Source organism: Palaemon carinicauda, chromosome 15 (assembly GCF_036898095.1).
Source record: "Palaemon carinicauda isolate YSFRI2023 chromosome 15, ASM3689809v2, whole genome shotgun sequence".
Taxonomy (NCBI): Eukaryota; Metazoa; Arthropoda; class Malacostraca; order Decapoda; family Palaemonidae; genus Palaemon; species Palaemon carinicauda.
This window is the reverse complement of record NC_090739.1, coordinates 55559490-55573965: the sequence shown is the minus strand read 5'-3', so window position 1 is coordinate 55573965 and position 14476 is coordinate 55559490. Positions and strand designations below refer to the sequence as shown.

At 44.9% G+C, this 14476-nt stretch overlaps 1 protein-coding gene across 4 annotated transcripts in view; it reads left to right on the top strand.

The window, feature by feature from the left end:
• The window catches only part of LOC137654612 (RNA-binding protein 1-like), a 130412-nt gene that overhangs the window by 107100 nt on the left and 8836 nt on the right, over positions 1 to 14476 (top strand). For all 4 annotated transcript variants that reach the window (XM_068388407.1, XM_068388406.1, XM_068388405.1 and 1 more), the window contains one exon: positions 7416 to 7486. In XM_068388407.1, coding sequence (XP_068244508.1) covers positions 7416 to 7482 — 67 coding nt within the window. In that variant the 3' untranslated portion in view covers positions 7483 to 7486. The remainder of the gene's footprint in view (positions 1 to 7415; positions 7487 to 14476) is intronic.

The following is a 14476-nucleotide window of genomic DNA, read 5'->3' as shown; positions in this document are numbered from 1 at the left end:
GAAGTTAGAAAAAGTATTTTGGATATGGAATGGACAATCATCTATTGTAACAGTGTAGAATAGAAAAAGTATTTTGGATATGGAATGGACAATCATCTATTGTAACAGTGTAGAATTATCGTAACTTATCATACTGTCTTTAGCGGCAGTGTGCTTTTGTTGATTAAATGCAAAAGAAAAAATTTTTTCTATGTATGTAGGAATTTATATGGACACGGTTATTAAATTATTTGTGATAACATAATATTCACTAAAATCTCTTAATATCATTAGTTATCACCTTGATCATTTGTTTTAATGCGTTCGTTTGTTCATTATAATCGACGATGGAGCGTACAGTAAACAAAACGAAGGTTTTCATTTTGGGCGGCATGTTTAGGAAAAAACAATGTACAGTATAAATTGCATTCATTTCATTTATTTCGAAGTTCTAAGAAAAAATAAGTAAAACTGTTGGTAATGAGAAAATCATCAGATCAATACTTTCAACATAGCTGTTGCTGCAAAAAGTAACCTGAACACAAATGTGTAAAGGGGCATGTTTCTTCACCATGATCAGAGATGAACGTAAACGAAACAACGGATTTTTTTGGTCTGCATGATATAAAATTGCCTTTATTTTGTTAATTTTTGGATATTCAATAATACAACACAAGCTAGTCTATGCAGTGATAGTATTGCTATTGACCAGTTGTCTTATACAGCAGATATGACTTGAACTTATTAAAATTACTACTAATTTTAGGTCATGTTATAAGGGGAAATATACGGTATTTACACCCATCCTGGTTGTAAATTTACCTTTAAAACATTTCAAATTGCATATATACTGTATATATATATATATATATATATATATATATATATATATATATATATATATATATATATATGCGTAAAAATCACAGGAAAACGTGATGCTCAGATGCAGAAGAACCACAGGGAAAATGAAAATACGAAATATACGCGTAAGTCCTGACTAGTTTCGTGATACTTCCTCAGAGGACTGATTTATTGAGAGAGGCTTCTTTACATTTTATAGGGAAAGCAAACGTACGAACATACATATAGAGATTTAAAGAACAATGACACTCCCTTACCAGCTACCTGTGCTTGGGTCAGGTGTTTAAGTGGGTGGAGTCCCCAAGCTCATTAGACACCTGCCGAAAAGGGTCATTTCTAGTGGCAGGTAAATTCTTGTTTTTCAGTACAGTTTATTTATATGAGAACACGGTAGCCTTATCTATATAAATACATAAGCAAAACATACATATACATACATACATACATATATATATATATACATACATATACACATACATATACACATACATACATACATATATATACATATGTATATGTATGTATATAAATGTATATATATGTATGTGTATGAATGTACATATGTATGTGTATGTATGTAGTGTTCTAAGGCTTTAGTAAGGCTCAAGTTTTAATGCATTAAGTTGTTAATGGTTGAACCATTCCATTAAATACTTTTTTTTTTTTAGAGAAAGTAGCATTTTACATTTCATAATCTCATTTTGTTAACCAAAAACTCCATTCTATGCTTATCTTTCTTTTAATTTTGGTCTCACGTCCTGGGGAGATAGTATGTCTTAAGTACAGTACTATGTATATTTGTTAACCCTTATTTGTTGTCTGCATTTTTATTGAATATTATCTCAGTTTTATTCATATTCATCGTGTCCTACAATTCTGCTTCTCTATTCAAATCTTTTATCATCTTTTGCAATTCCTTACGAGGTTTACTGAAGAGAATTGTCATCTGCAAATCTTAAACTTTTAAAGTATTCCCCATCAATGTTTATTCCTACATTTCCGCAATCTAAATTCCTTAAAACTACTACTATGCCCGCTGTGAATAATTTAGGAGAGATAGGGTCTCCCTGTCAACAACTTATCATATCCATGTAATTAATCAGCTAATGAAAAAATCAGCCGAGTATGACTAACCAATATGTATGGCATTTATCAACTATGAGAAAGCTTATGGTTTTGTCAAAACTTCAGAAGAAATGAAAGCTTCAAAATCAAGGAGTGGATAAATCGTATGTTAGAACACGAAGCAATCTCTATGTATAGTACAGAGAAATCCTAAAACTATATAAATATAGTGATAAAACTCTTGATTTGTAAAAGGATTCAGGCAGGAAGACATCTATATATTCACCGCTTGTCTATAAGAACTTTTTAAGAATTTACATTAGGAAAATCCTATATTATTCACAGCGTGCATAGAAGAAATATTTTAAGAATTTAGATTGGGAAAATGTGGGAATTAACCTAATGAGGAATACCTTAAATAATGACATATATCTATTCATTGAATCAAAGGAAGGTCATTTATTCAGTTAATGAGTGTAAGATATTTGTTTTTACAATGACAGTAAAGTATTCTTGTAAATATCACTGGCAACACACCATAAACTTTTTTTTCTATTATTGCAGTCATTTGATAATTGTTTATCGTCGTCGTTGGCGCCCACTCGTGTCCGAGTTTTGGGTTCTGTCGTTAGCCATCAGCCTCCTATCTTTGGGGTGGGTGCTTATGTCTGATGTGGCTGTTAAGTCCTAGTCTGTGGTGGAAGATTCGCGGACAGTGTTCACAAGGGAGGGTAGGTGGTGGGCGGGGCTGTTCTAATCGCGCTCTCCTTCTTCTCCTCCTAGCCTCCTCATTTTGTCTCCTCCTCTCCTCGAAGTCCACGGTGCCATGGTGTACTGTATTCCTCCAGGTTTTCCTGTCCCTGGCTGTTTCTTCCCATGAGGAAGGATCGATGTCAGTTAGAGCCAGGTTGCGCTTTAGTTGATCTTTATAGCGCATTTTCGGGGCTCCTCGTGGTCTGGTGCCCTGGGTCAGTTTGTAGAATATCTTCTTTGGGAGCCTAGATGGATCCATCCTATGCACGTGTCCTATCCAGCGGAGGCGTTGGTGGATGATGGTGGCCTCCACACTGGTCAGCGAGGCACGTTCTAAGACTTCAATGTTGGTGGTGTGGCTCTTCCAGGGGATTTTCAAGATCTGCCTCAGTTTCATTTGTTGGAAGCATTCTAGGTTTTTAATATTGCTTCTATATAGCGTCCATGTTTCACATGCATACAGGAGCGTGGAGAGGACTACTGCCCTGAACACCATTATTTTGGTGCTCATTGTCAGTGCGTGGTTGTTAAATACGCGGCAGTTGAGTCGGCCAAAGGCGGAGTGGGCTGCCCTGATCCTGTTCTCCACGTCCTTTTTGCTTGTGGGAGCTGATGTTAGGATGCTCCCTAGGTAGGAGAATTGGTCCATCTGTTCTAACGGTTGGTCATTCACTGTGGTATTGAAGTTTGGGAGCATCAGTCCTGGTGGATGTTGGACGAGGGTCTTGGTTTTGTCTGTGTTGACTTGCATCCCAAAATGTTCGTAGGTAGAGTTGTATGCATCAGCTAACGACTGCAGGTCCTCTGCCGTCTGACCTGGGGTGGCATTGTCATCAGCATACTGCAGTTCTCGCACTGAACACAAGGTGGTCTTGGTTCTGGCGCGGAGTCTAGCAAGGTTGAAAACGCCTCCATCCATGCGGAAACGTAGGTCGACTGAGGGTGTGTCTGGGGGAATCTCGTTGAACATTGCTGCGGTGTATAGCGAGAAACACGTTGGGGCCAGAACACAGCCCTGCTTCAGGCTGCGGTTGATTGGGAATGGGACTGAAAGAGAGTTCTGGTGGTAGACTCTCCCAACCATTCCGTCATGGAGGGCACGCACCAGCTTGACAAATTCGGGTGGGCAGCCATATCTTTTGAGGACAGCCCACATGGCAGGTCGAAGTACTTTGTCGAAGGCCTTTTTCAAATCCCAGAAGATGAACATTATGGGCTGTTGTTGTTCGAGGCTCTTCTCTTGTAGTTGTCGCGCGCAGAAGATCATCTCTATGGTCCCGCGGGAAGGTCGAAAGCCGCACTGGGACTCTGGCAGGACGTCTTCTGCGAGAATAAGGAGGCGGTCAAGGAGAATCCGAGCGAAAATCTTACTCGCGATGCTTAGTAGTGATATTCCCCGGTAGTTATTACAGTTCTCCCTGTCTCCCTTCTTGAAGATGGTAATGATGTTTGCATCGCGGAAGTCACTGGGGAGGGTCTTGGTCTCCCATATTTTCAGTATAAGGAGCATCAAACGGTTCCTCAACCCGGGGCCACCGTGAGTGAGGAGCTCCAACGGGATGTTGTCTGGCCCTGGGGCTTTTCCGGGCTTCATGCTCTGCAGGGCCTTGTTGAAGTCCTGGATGGAGGGTGGTAGTGCCATCCAGTGACGGACGGGATGCTGCGAGGTCATTCGCAGGAGATCGTCTGGGGTGTCTGCTTGGTCATTGAGGAGGTTCTCAGAGTGAGACCTCCACCTGGCCCGGATGCCCTCGCTGTCGGTGATGGTCGTGGCCCCATCCGCGTCCTTCGGGCCCCCCACTGATGACCGTGTGGGACCGAATATTTCCTTTGTTGCTGCATAGAAGCTGCGCAGGTCAGGTTGGTCAGTGAAACTCTGTATTTCTGCAGCTTTTCTTTGCCACCAGGTGTTCTGGGCTTCACGGATCCCTCTTTGGCAACCAGCTTCAGCCACCTTGTGAGCACATTTGTTAGCTGCTGTTGGTTGGTTTTCCAAAGTCAGGCGTGCTTGTCGTTTAATTTCAATGAGAAGAGAGATGGTAGCATCATTCTCATCGAACCAATCCTGCCGTTTCTTGGTGGTGTAGCCTAGTGTTTCCTCCGCGGCACGGGCCATGGCGTTTCTGAGGGTGGTCCATTGGTGCTCAACAGTGGCCTGACCCATGGGGTCTGCGAGGTGTCGTTTGCAGGCCTCCTTGTAGTTCTGTGCTACCTGTGGGTTGCAGAGCTTGCTACAATCAAAGCGTTGGTGTGGTACGCTGTCAGGTGCCCTTCTGGGTGGTCGTAGGGTCGTCACGGAGAGTCGGGAGATGAGGAGTCTGTGGTCCGTCCAGCAGTCGTCCGCTCCGGGCATGGATCGGGTGATGCGGACGTCTCCTCGGTCTCTGGCTCTGGTCAGGACGTAGTCCAGGGTGTGCCAGTGTTTAGACCGTGGGTGTCTCCATGTGGTCTTTTTGTCGCTTTGGTAACTGGAAGATGGTGTTGGTTACCACAAGTTGGTGTTCTGCACACACACCCAGTAGGAGTAGGCAGGAAGACAACTATATATTCATCGCGTGCCTATAAGAACTTTTTAAGAATTTAGATTAGGAAAATCCTATATTATTCGCAGCATGCATAAAAGAAATTTTTAAGAATTTAGATTGGAAAAATGTGGGAATTAACATAATGAGGAATACCTTAAATGATGACATATATCTATTCATTGAATCAAAGGAAGGTCATTTATTCAGCTAATGAGTGTAAGATATTTGTTTTTACAATGACAGTAAAGTATTCTTGTAAATATCACTGGCAACACACCATAAACTTTTTTTTTTTATTATTTCAGTCATTTGATAATTGTTTATACATGTATAATTATTAGAGGATAAGGTGGTATTCAGCCTTAAAATTATAGCTAATTGAAGTCACTGCAACCATTTGAATTGAATCAATTTTTCATGTAGATGTGTATAATTATTAGAGGATAAGGTGGTATTCAGCCTTAAAATTATAGCTAATTGAAGTCTCTGCAACCATTTGAATTGAATCAATTTTTCATGTAGATGTGTTGCCTAATGATTTAGTTTTCATTTATTAGACGTACAATATTTATACATATATGACACTTTATATCCATCGAAAGAAAATTTATTCAGCTTAATGGTGAAATTAAGTTCAAACTCGTAACTTATAACAGTTTTTGTGTTCAGATGAGTCTAGTGAAAACATTACGTAATATTTTATTTTTGGCATTGCATATTTTCTACAAACAATATTTGGAATGCTCACAGATAAAAGATATAATTTTATCGCTGGGTAAAAAAAAAAATGAGACCAAAATGAGCTCTATAAGCATTTAAACTTTATGATTTTTCATTTCCTATAAAGAGCTTTGCACTCTCTTAAGGGTTAAACACGTGAATGTTTACTGTCTTTAAACATATATGAAGAAGCTGCAGAAAAGGTGTTTAAATTTGATAAGGTAAAATTGGTCTTTATGTGAAGAAAGATTGAAAATTTAACATTTTGAGTGTTAGGATATGAATCCTGACAAACCTTCATAAAATAAGTTTTAAGTTTGCCATCTGCAATTTACAAGGAAGAAAAAGTTACTTTAACTGCAACAGAGATAAAACTATTTTATTTTTAATATTTATGTTCAGTCATAATTTATATTGATATGATTATAAAGTATGTGGGAGAAAAAACACAACTAAGCCACTTATGTCGTCACTAGCTCTTATTCCCTACTTTTTATTCAACTCTATTCTTGAAAAGTACATTAACTTCATTCTCAATTTGACAATAGTTTATAGTAGTGTATATGTAAGTGTTATTGTATTCAAAAATAGAAACTAGAAAGTATTTTGGTATTTTGATCAATTGCAAGCTTGTATACATTTAATTGATTTCGGTCTGGTCTTTTCTCTTTAGTAGGTTTACGGTATGTTATTTGTTATTTTGTGGCAAAGAAAGCAGCAAAAATGTTTTTGGTGGGAAATTTACTAGTCTTAAAACACACAATTTGTTACATAGTAACTATTATAGTACAGTAGTTTAAATTTCATACAATATGTTAGATATTAACCCGTTGTGTAAATTAAGAAGCTTGTTTTTTTTTATAAGATTTCTATGTAAAAACTTGAGATCTTCAAATTATATTTTTGAAATATAATTGTGTTCATTGTTTAGATTTTTAATATGAATTGAAAATTGGACGAAAGCAAAGTTGATGTTGGAATAGCTAGGTTGAGAAGGAAACCAAGGAAAATGTGATGAATAAGAAACAGAAAGCAGTGTTGCTGGGGTCTGGTCTGATGGGAATATTACAATGAACCCTTAGTTCTTTACCAAGTTTGCTGTACCACACTAGACAGACTATAAGGTCCTCTATACTGGAAGCTGCTTTGTTACAATTCACTTGTCTAGATGATTCATCTTGAGAGAGATGCATTTATATTTAGTTCACCTTTATTTCACTTGTCATGATTTTCTCTTGAATATTGTTTAGTGTTTTCATGTGTTTTTTTTTTTTTCAATTATCCCTTTTATTTTTTAGCACATCATTGATATTTCTATTAATAATTTTCCTTCTGTTGGCCAAATATAAATAATTTTATTTGCCATTTTACCAAAGAGTAAAAGGTAAAAAAATGTAGTTTTCCATATGTAAGGCTAAGCTTTGAAAAGAAAGACCTTATTACTGTATTTATGTAAGCTTTATTATCAAAGATGATGACCATTCTAAAACTTATAATTCTTTATTTTAGATATGATGATTATCGGCGACGAAGTGAATCACCTGCTTTTAAGAGACGCAGTCGTTCAAGGTCTTAAGCAGGTAAAGAAAAAAATTGTTTTGAGTTCTTTTTGAATTACAGTAGATTGATTTTTTGTAAATAAGCAATAATGGATGCAATTGCTATTTTTTTTTGGTAAATTTTCATTATCAGGTTGTTATGGTCTGTAGATTGCCAATTAAGAATATCTATATTTCGATAATACAGTGTGTTTGTTTGTATTATTTTTATTAATCTCCCCTAATGTTTATGTTGCTGCTTCGCTAGAATCTTGGTTCAGTTGATATGTACTTGTAAAATAGAAATTTTTCTAAAATGTTCCCATTTTGTTTCGCTTTGATAAACACGTGCCCTTAGTAAAGGAAGGAACATTCCAGCGTTAAGTGGTAACAGACATGCCAGTCTCTGCAGGTTCTCAGTCGTTTTGGTACTTATTGGACCACCTCCAGATTGTTTGCTTGTCACTGTGCATTAGGATGTCTTCCCCTGATTTTGTTTATAATTACAGTCGGACCTCTTTAACCTTTTAAGCGTCCCCCTTGGACCAGGTTGCCGCTAACGTACCGTCACGCTTTTTTTGCCCTAAGCGGTCATTTCACTAATGATAATTTGTTCCAACACGAATACTTACCTCGAACTACTTTCTTAGGAGTTACCTGTAATCTCCTCTCTACCGACCAGAGTTTTGTGTAGTATACCCTAAAACCCGTTTTCTATGGAGGGCTATCTCGGGCGTAAGAGAACGTGCCCCGAGAGTAGCTTTTGCGCTAGGTCGAGGTCCGCCTGGGTCGTGAGCGTCAGTAAGTTCTCTGGTCGCGACGTGTCACCACGTCGCTCTCATCTCTCTCGACCCTTTGTGTGCGCCGCGTGTCCCACGTGTTTACCGCGTGGTAACTTGTGCTTATCCCTTGTGTTCCTGTGTGTTCACTACCCTTCCTTGTGCTTCCCAAGTGTATTCCTTTGATTCCCTGCGTTCCTGTGTCTTGTGTTTGTGCGTTATGGAGCAGATCCGCCGTTGTCCTGGGCCTAGAGCCGGACCCTCACTCCTTCTCTCCCTTTGCTCTTCCTGTAGGGGCAAAGTTTGTTCGTCTTCGGATACGTGCCTCGAGTGTGTTGGTTGGAGTGATATTCAGTGGGTGCGTTACGGCACGAAGAAAAAGAAATCGTCGAAACGTTCACCCAGGAAAGCTAGTGTTTCTAAGCCGCTACCGTCGCCCAGTGAACGGTCCGACGGGGTTTCTGTCTCTCCTTCCCCTACCCAGAGTAGGGGACGAGGTAAGTCCATCGTGGGAAAAGAACCGAGCGTTCTTCCCCAGGAGTCTGGTGAATGTGAAGTGGGGGTTGCGGGGCCTTCTCGGGCCAGTGAGGAGCCTGGTAGTGCTGTGTCAGGGAGCTCTGAAGACTCGGCCCTTGTGCTTGGGGGGCACGTTTCCTCCGATGACCCCTTGTGGTGTAGCAATGTTGTTTCTGTGTCTTCGCCCCCTTCGTGGGTCTGTGTTTCAGGTTCTTCGGCAGGCGGTGACAACCATGGTAAGTTAGGTTCTGCAGGGAATGATGCCTTCGGATGGAAGCTTCCTAAGACACCAGGTAGGTCCCCTATGCGGATGGAAGAGGGCCTGGATTCCTGGTTCCCTAGTGTTGGGCGCCAACCCTCGTTTCCAACCCCTCTCACGGAAGTTCCTGAAGCCTTCCTGCAACCCTCTACCTCGGGTACACAACGAGTCGCGAAGTCCCCCGCGGGCCCTGCTCCCGCCCGCCGTACGGTAGGTACAGTGACATCGGGCTCTTCGGAGGAGTCTTTCTCGTCGGGAGAAGAAACCAGGAGGAAACATCGGCGTCGGAGGGAGCGGTCCAGGAGCAGGCGTTCCCGCTCAAGATCACGTTCCAGGTACAGTAGGAGGCGCTCCCGTTCTCCACGGAGGAAACACAGGAGTAGGTCACCCGATGGCGATTGGGTTTTCGTACCCCGTAAGTCGGAGATACAGTGTTCCCCGGACCGGCGGTCCAGGGATTTCTCGCCAAGGAGACCATCCTCCAAACATGGTTATGACAATCGCAGGGAGAAACGCGAGAAGGCCTCTGCAGGCAGGCGTAAGACCGCGAAGCCTCCGGTTCACCCCGCCCAGCGGGGGGAACCGCGCTTCCTTACGGGCAGCCTGGCCGAACCAGCCCAGCTGGTGCGGCCCTCGGACCTTAAGGAACGGTTCCCGCTGTCGGGTCAGCCCACGGGATCCGCGTCCTCGTCCCCCAGGGAACATGATCGGACACTAGTCCTCGCCGGTTCGGCGATGCCTGTCCTGGTGCGGAGACCTCCGCCGGGGAGGACCAGTACCTCTGCAGGGGAGTGCCTGTTGTGCCAGGACCAAGGCGCCCGGTGACCCGGCTCCCCGGGCTCAAGCCGAGGCTTTGGCCGACGGTAGAGAGGGTTCCCCGACGGAGGACTCGGCCTATAGAAGAGTAATTGGCCTAATCAGGGGGCATCACAAGATCGAAAAACCGGCGGCTACCGACGAGGACTATTGGAGGTCCAGCCTTATCCAGTTGATGCAGGCTCCTGCCCAGCCAAAAACCTCCCTGGCTCTTCCTGTAGCCCGGGATCTCGTCCTGGGACAGGAGCACGTGGATAGAGTGGTGGCAGGTAATGCCGAAGCTCCCAAGACTCAGAGCTCTTCTAAGGTGCTCCAGGGTCTCAAAACGCAGAGCAAGGTCTATGTACCAGAAGGACGATGGCCGGGAGCCTGCAAAGTAGAACCTTCTCTCGACATTCTGGGGCAGGGCGCCTCGGAGGACATAGCCTCTTCAGCCCCAGTCTGTTTTTCTCCATCGAAGGCTGCGATGATGGAGGAAATGTCTAGGGACCTAGTACACGTCTCCTCTTGGCTAGACTGGTGGGCTTCCACATTAGTAGGGGTGCAAGCTACTTTTGACCCTACAGACCCGGAACAGCAAAGCCTCCTGAGGGAGCTTATCACCTCCGGGGGCAAGACTCTTAAGTTCCTGACTTACCAGTCCCTCGCCCTGACAGCGAATTGGGTGCTTCGCAAGAGAGACACCATCCTGGCGAAGGTGTCCCGGAAGGTCCCAGACAGAGAGGCGAGGGCCATGAGGAGCCTTCCTTTGTGGGGTGACTCCTTGTTTCCCTTAAAGGACTTGGAAGCGATCATGGAGAAAGTGTCTAAAAGGAAAGAATTAAACACGCCCAGGCCTACGCCGGTAAGGAGACCGCCCTACAAGAGGTCAGTCTCAGACAGTGCCGCGACGTCTCAGGCCTCTCCTAGCATGACGAAGAGAGAAGCTCCTTCTTCCTCCTGGGCCTCAGCGCCTTCCCCCCCCCCCCCCCCCCCCCCGTAGAGGAGCCCCGGCAGCTTCAGCCTCCTTTAGGACAGGTTATTCTGCCTCCAGGAGGAGATAGAGTGGGAGGCCCCCTATCCCTGCCCAAGCCTCAGGTTGGGGGATGCCTCAGACTATATTGGCAAGCATGGAAAGCTCACGGAGCAGAGCCCTGGACAGTGTCCGTACTGAAGGAGGGCTACAGGTTACCGTTCTTAGCAGAACCCCCCCCTCTAATTCCGGCCATCCGGTCGGAGTGGCTGGTACCCAAGGATCCGTTGAAGAGGGCCGCCCTTCAAGAGGAGGTGTCCTCCATGTTAGAGAAGGGCGCCATGGAGGAGATCCTACACCCAGGTCCAGGTTTCTACAGTCGTCTGTTCCTGGTGGAAAAAGCGACAGCGGGGTGGAGGCCGGTTATAGATCTGTCGGCTCTCAACAAGTTCATAAGGAAAACAGACTTCAAAATGGACACTCCGAAGTCAGTCCTGCTGTCCTTGAGGGAGAAAGATTACATGATGACCATAGACCTCAAGGACGCTTACTTCCAAATTCCGGTCCACCCCTCGAGTCGAAAGTTTCTCCGGGTGAAATGGGGTACCCAGATCCTGCAATTCAAGACCCTTTGCTTCGGATTGTCAACAGCGCCCCAGGTATTCACGAGTGTCTTCACGACAGTCTCAGTGTGGGCTTACGAAAGAGGCATTCGCCTCATCCGGTACCTGGACGACTGGTTGCTTCTTTCCTCCTCGAAGGACCTCTTGAAGGAGCAAGGGAGGAAACTTCTCCAGTTTTGCAAGGATCTGGGTATCGTGATCAACCCGGAAAAATCGAACCTATCCCCCCCACCAGAATGACCTATTTGGGGATGACACTAGATACCCTTCTGGGAAAAGCATTTCCTTCGGAAGACAGAATAAGCAATCTGATGGAGATCCTTTGTCCGTTCCTATCGGGGCAACCCAGGAGAGCGAAGGACTGGCAAAGACTAATAGGGCATCTGGTGTTGTTGGAAAAACTGGTTCCCCAGGGGGAGAATCAGGCTCAGAGCCATCCAATGGAACCTGAAGAACCTCTGGTGCCAACTGGACTCGCAACAAGAACTAATCCCAGTCCTGCCAAACACATGCCCTCCCTGGAACTCGCTCAAGGGGATGCCCTTCGCGAACGACCCTCCCGAGTTACTTCTGTTCACAGACGCCTCCAACCAGGGATGGGGAGCCCATCTCCTCGACGAGACAGCGAAAGGAACCTGGATGGACGGGGAAAAGAACCTACACATCAATGTCCTAGAGTTGAAGGCAGTCCAGAAAGCTTGCCTACACTTCGTCGATCTACTAAGGGGAAACACTGTGGCGTTGATGTGCGACAACGCCACAGTGGTAGCGTACATAAAGAAACAAGGAGGTTTGAAATCAAGGGAATTGTGCGATCTCGCCCTAGAGATACTAGATTGGGCAGAAACGAACCAGGTTGTGTTATTAGCAAGGTTCATCCCCGGGAAAAAGAACGTGCTGGCCGACGGTCTCAGCAGGATGGGTCAAATAGTAGGGACAGAATGGTCCCTCCTTCCAGAAGTAGCCAAGCTCATCATCCAACGTTGGGGTTCCCCGGTGATGGACCTCTTTGCAACCAAACTGAACGCGCAACTTCCCGTGTATTGTTCTCCTGTCCCAGACCCGAAGGCAGCCTTGGAGGATGCCTTTCAGCACAGGTGGGATAACCTAGACGTGTACGCTTTTCCCCCCTTCACGTTGATAAGGCAAGTACTCAACAGAGTAAGGACTGCCCGGAACTTAAGGATGACTTTGGTAGCGCCCTGGTGGCCGGAGAGAGAGTGGTTCGCAGACCTAAAAGACCTGGCGAGTCAACCTCCATGGCCACTCCCCGACAGGTCAGATCTTCTACGACAGCCGCATTTTCTCAGGTTTCATGACAACCCACAGTCTCTACGTCTTCACCCCTGGAGACTATCGAGCGACTCCATAAGAAGGAGGGGTATTCATCAGCTACTGCTAAGAGGATGTCGCTATACCTGAGAAAGTCGTCGGCAGCGGTCTACCAAGCTAAGTGGGCCTCCTTCACGAAGTGGTGCGCTTCGAGGCGCATTAAACCCCTCAAAGCCTCGGTCCCAGACATAGCGGACTTTCTGGTATATCTCAGGGACAAAATAGGAATGTCAATCCCAGCTATAAAAGGAGTGCGGGCCGCCTTGGGTCAAGTCTTCCTCCTGAAGGGCATCGACCTGGGTTCCTCTAGGCACATCTCGATGCTTGTCAGGAGCTTTGAGCAGTCCTGCCCCCCACAAGCAGTTAGGGTGCCTCAGTGGGACTTAGCTAGGGTCCTGAAGATGTTAAGTGGCCCCCCCTTCTAGCCAATGAAAGATATCATAGACAGGGATCTCACTCTAAAGACAGTCTTTTTGCTAGCCTTGGCTTCCGCAAAAAGAGTAGGGGAGATCCATGGGCTGTCTTATGACGTCTCTCATTCGAGGGGGTGGAAAGAGATATCTTTCAAGTTCGTTCCTTCTTTTGTGGCGAAAACCCAGAACCCAGCTGTCAGGGATCCAGAATTCGAAGGATTCTCTCTGCCAGCTATCCCTAGGAAGGGGAATGCTGAGGATTTGAGATTATGCCCAGTCCGTGCCATTAGAAAATACCTTGAAAGGACGGCTCATCTCCGGCCAGGCATCAAGAGCCTTTTCGTCTCCACAGGTATTACTAAGAAACAGGTATCCAAGAATACCATTTCCTTCTGGTTGAGACAAGTTATTGCAAGAGCCTACAGGGAAGAAGCTCTGGCCTTACCAGGCGTCCCCAAACCCCATGACATCAGGGGTCTGAGTACGTCCTTAGCCTTTGAGAAAAAAATGGCAGTGGGTCAGATCCTTCGGGCAGGTACCTGGTCTAACCAGTCAACCTTTACTGCCCATTACCTCAAGGACTACTCAAGGAAGTCCTTAGACGGGTTCTCCATTGGAACAGTCATCTCCGCGCTCCAAGTGATTTAACGGTAAAAGCCCCAGGCTCGATCGTGGATAGCAAACCGGGAGACACAGGTTCGTTCTCTTTCACCCTATTCCCCGTTTTTTCCCTATCCTTATCGGAGATAACCCTCTTGGAACCATTGGATAACACGTTCTCTGCAACTACGTTACTGGATTCAACATCAGAAGAAGTTTTTCAAAGGGTGAGTACTTAGACACTAACGTGAGCTCTTTGTGTAGTTACCCTATCGTCCGTTTTCCTAGTATGTTTTATTTATACCTAGGCCTCTTGGCTTCCGCTTGCTGGGTCTGAGGGTCAGGAAGGCACTCCCACCTCCTAAAGTTTAAGTCTCCTAAGAAAGTAGTTCGAGTTAAGTATTCGTGTTGGAACAAATCAAAAATTTTAAGTAATTTTTATTTTTCCTAACATACTTACCGAGAACTACTTTCGGGTAATGGCCCTCCCTACCTTCCCCGAGTGCCTCTTTGCCCTTGCGAGAATTGTGCAACATCCGAAGAACTTACTGATGCTCACGACCCAGGCGGACTTCGACCTAGCGCAAAAGCTACCCTCGGGGCACGTTCTCTTACGCCCGAGTTAGCCCTCCATAGAAAACGGGTTTTAGGGTATACTACACAAAACTCTGGTCGGTAGAGAGGAGATTACAGGTAACTCCTAAGAAAGTAGTTCTTGGTATGTATGTTAGGAAAAATAAAA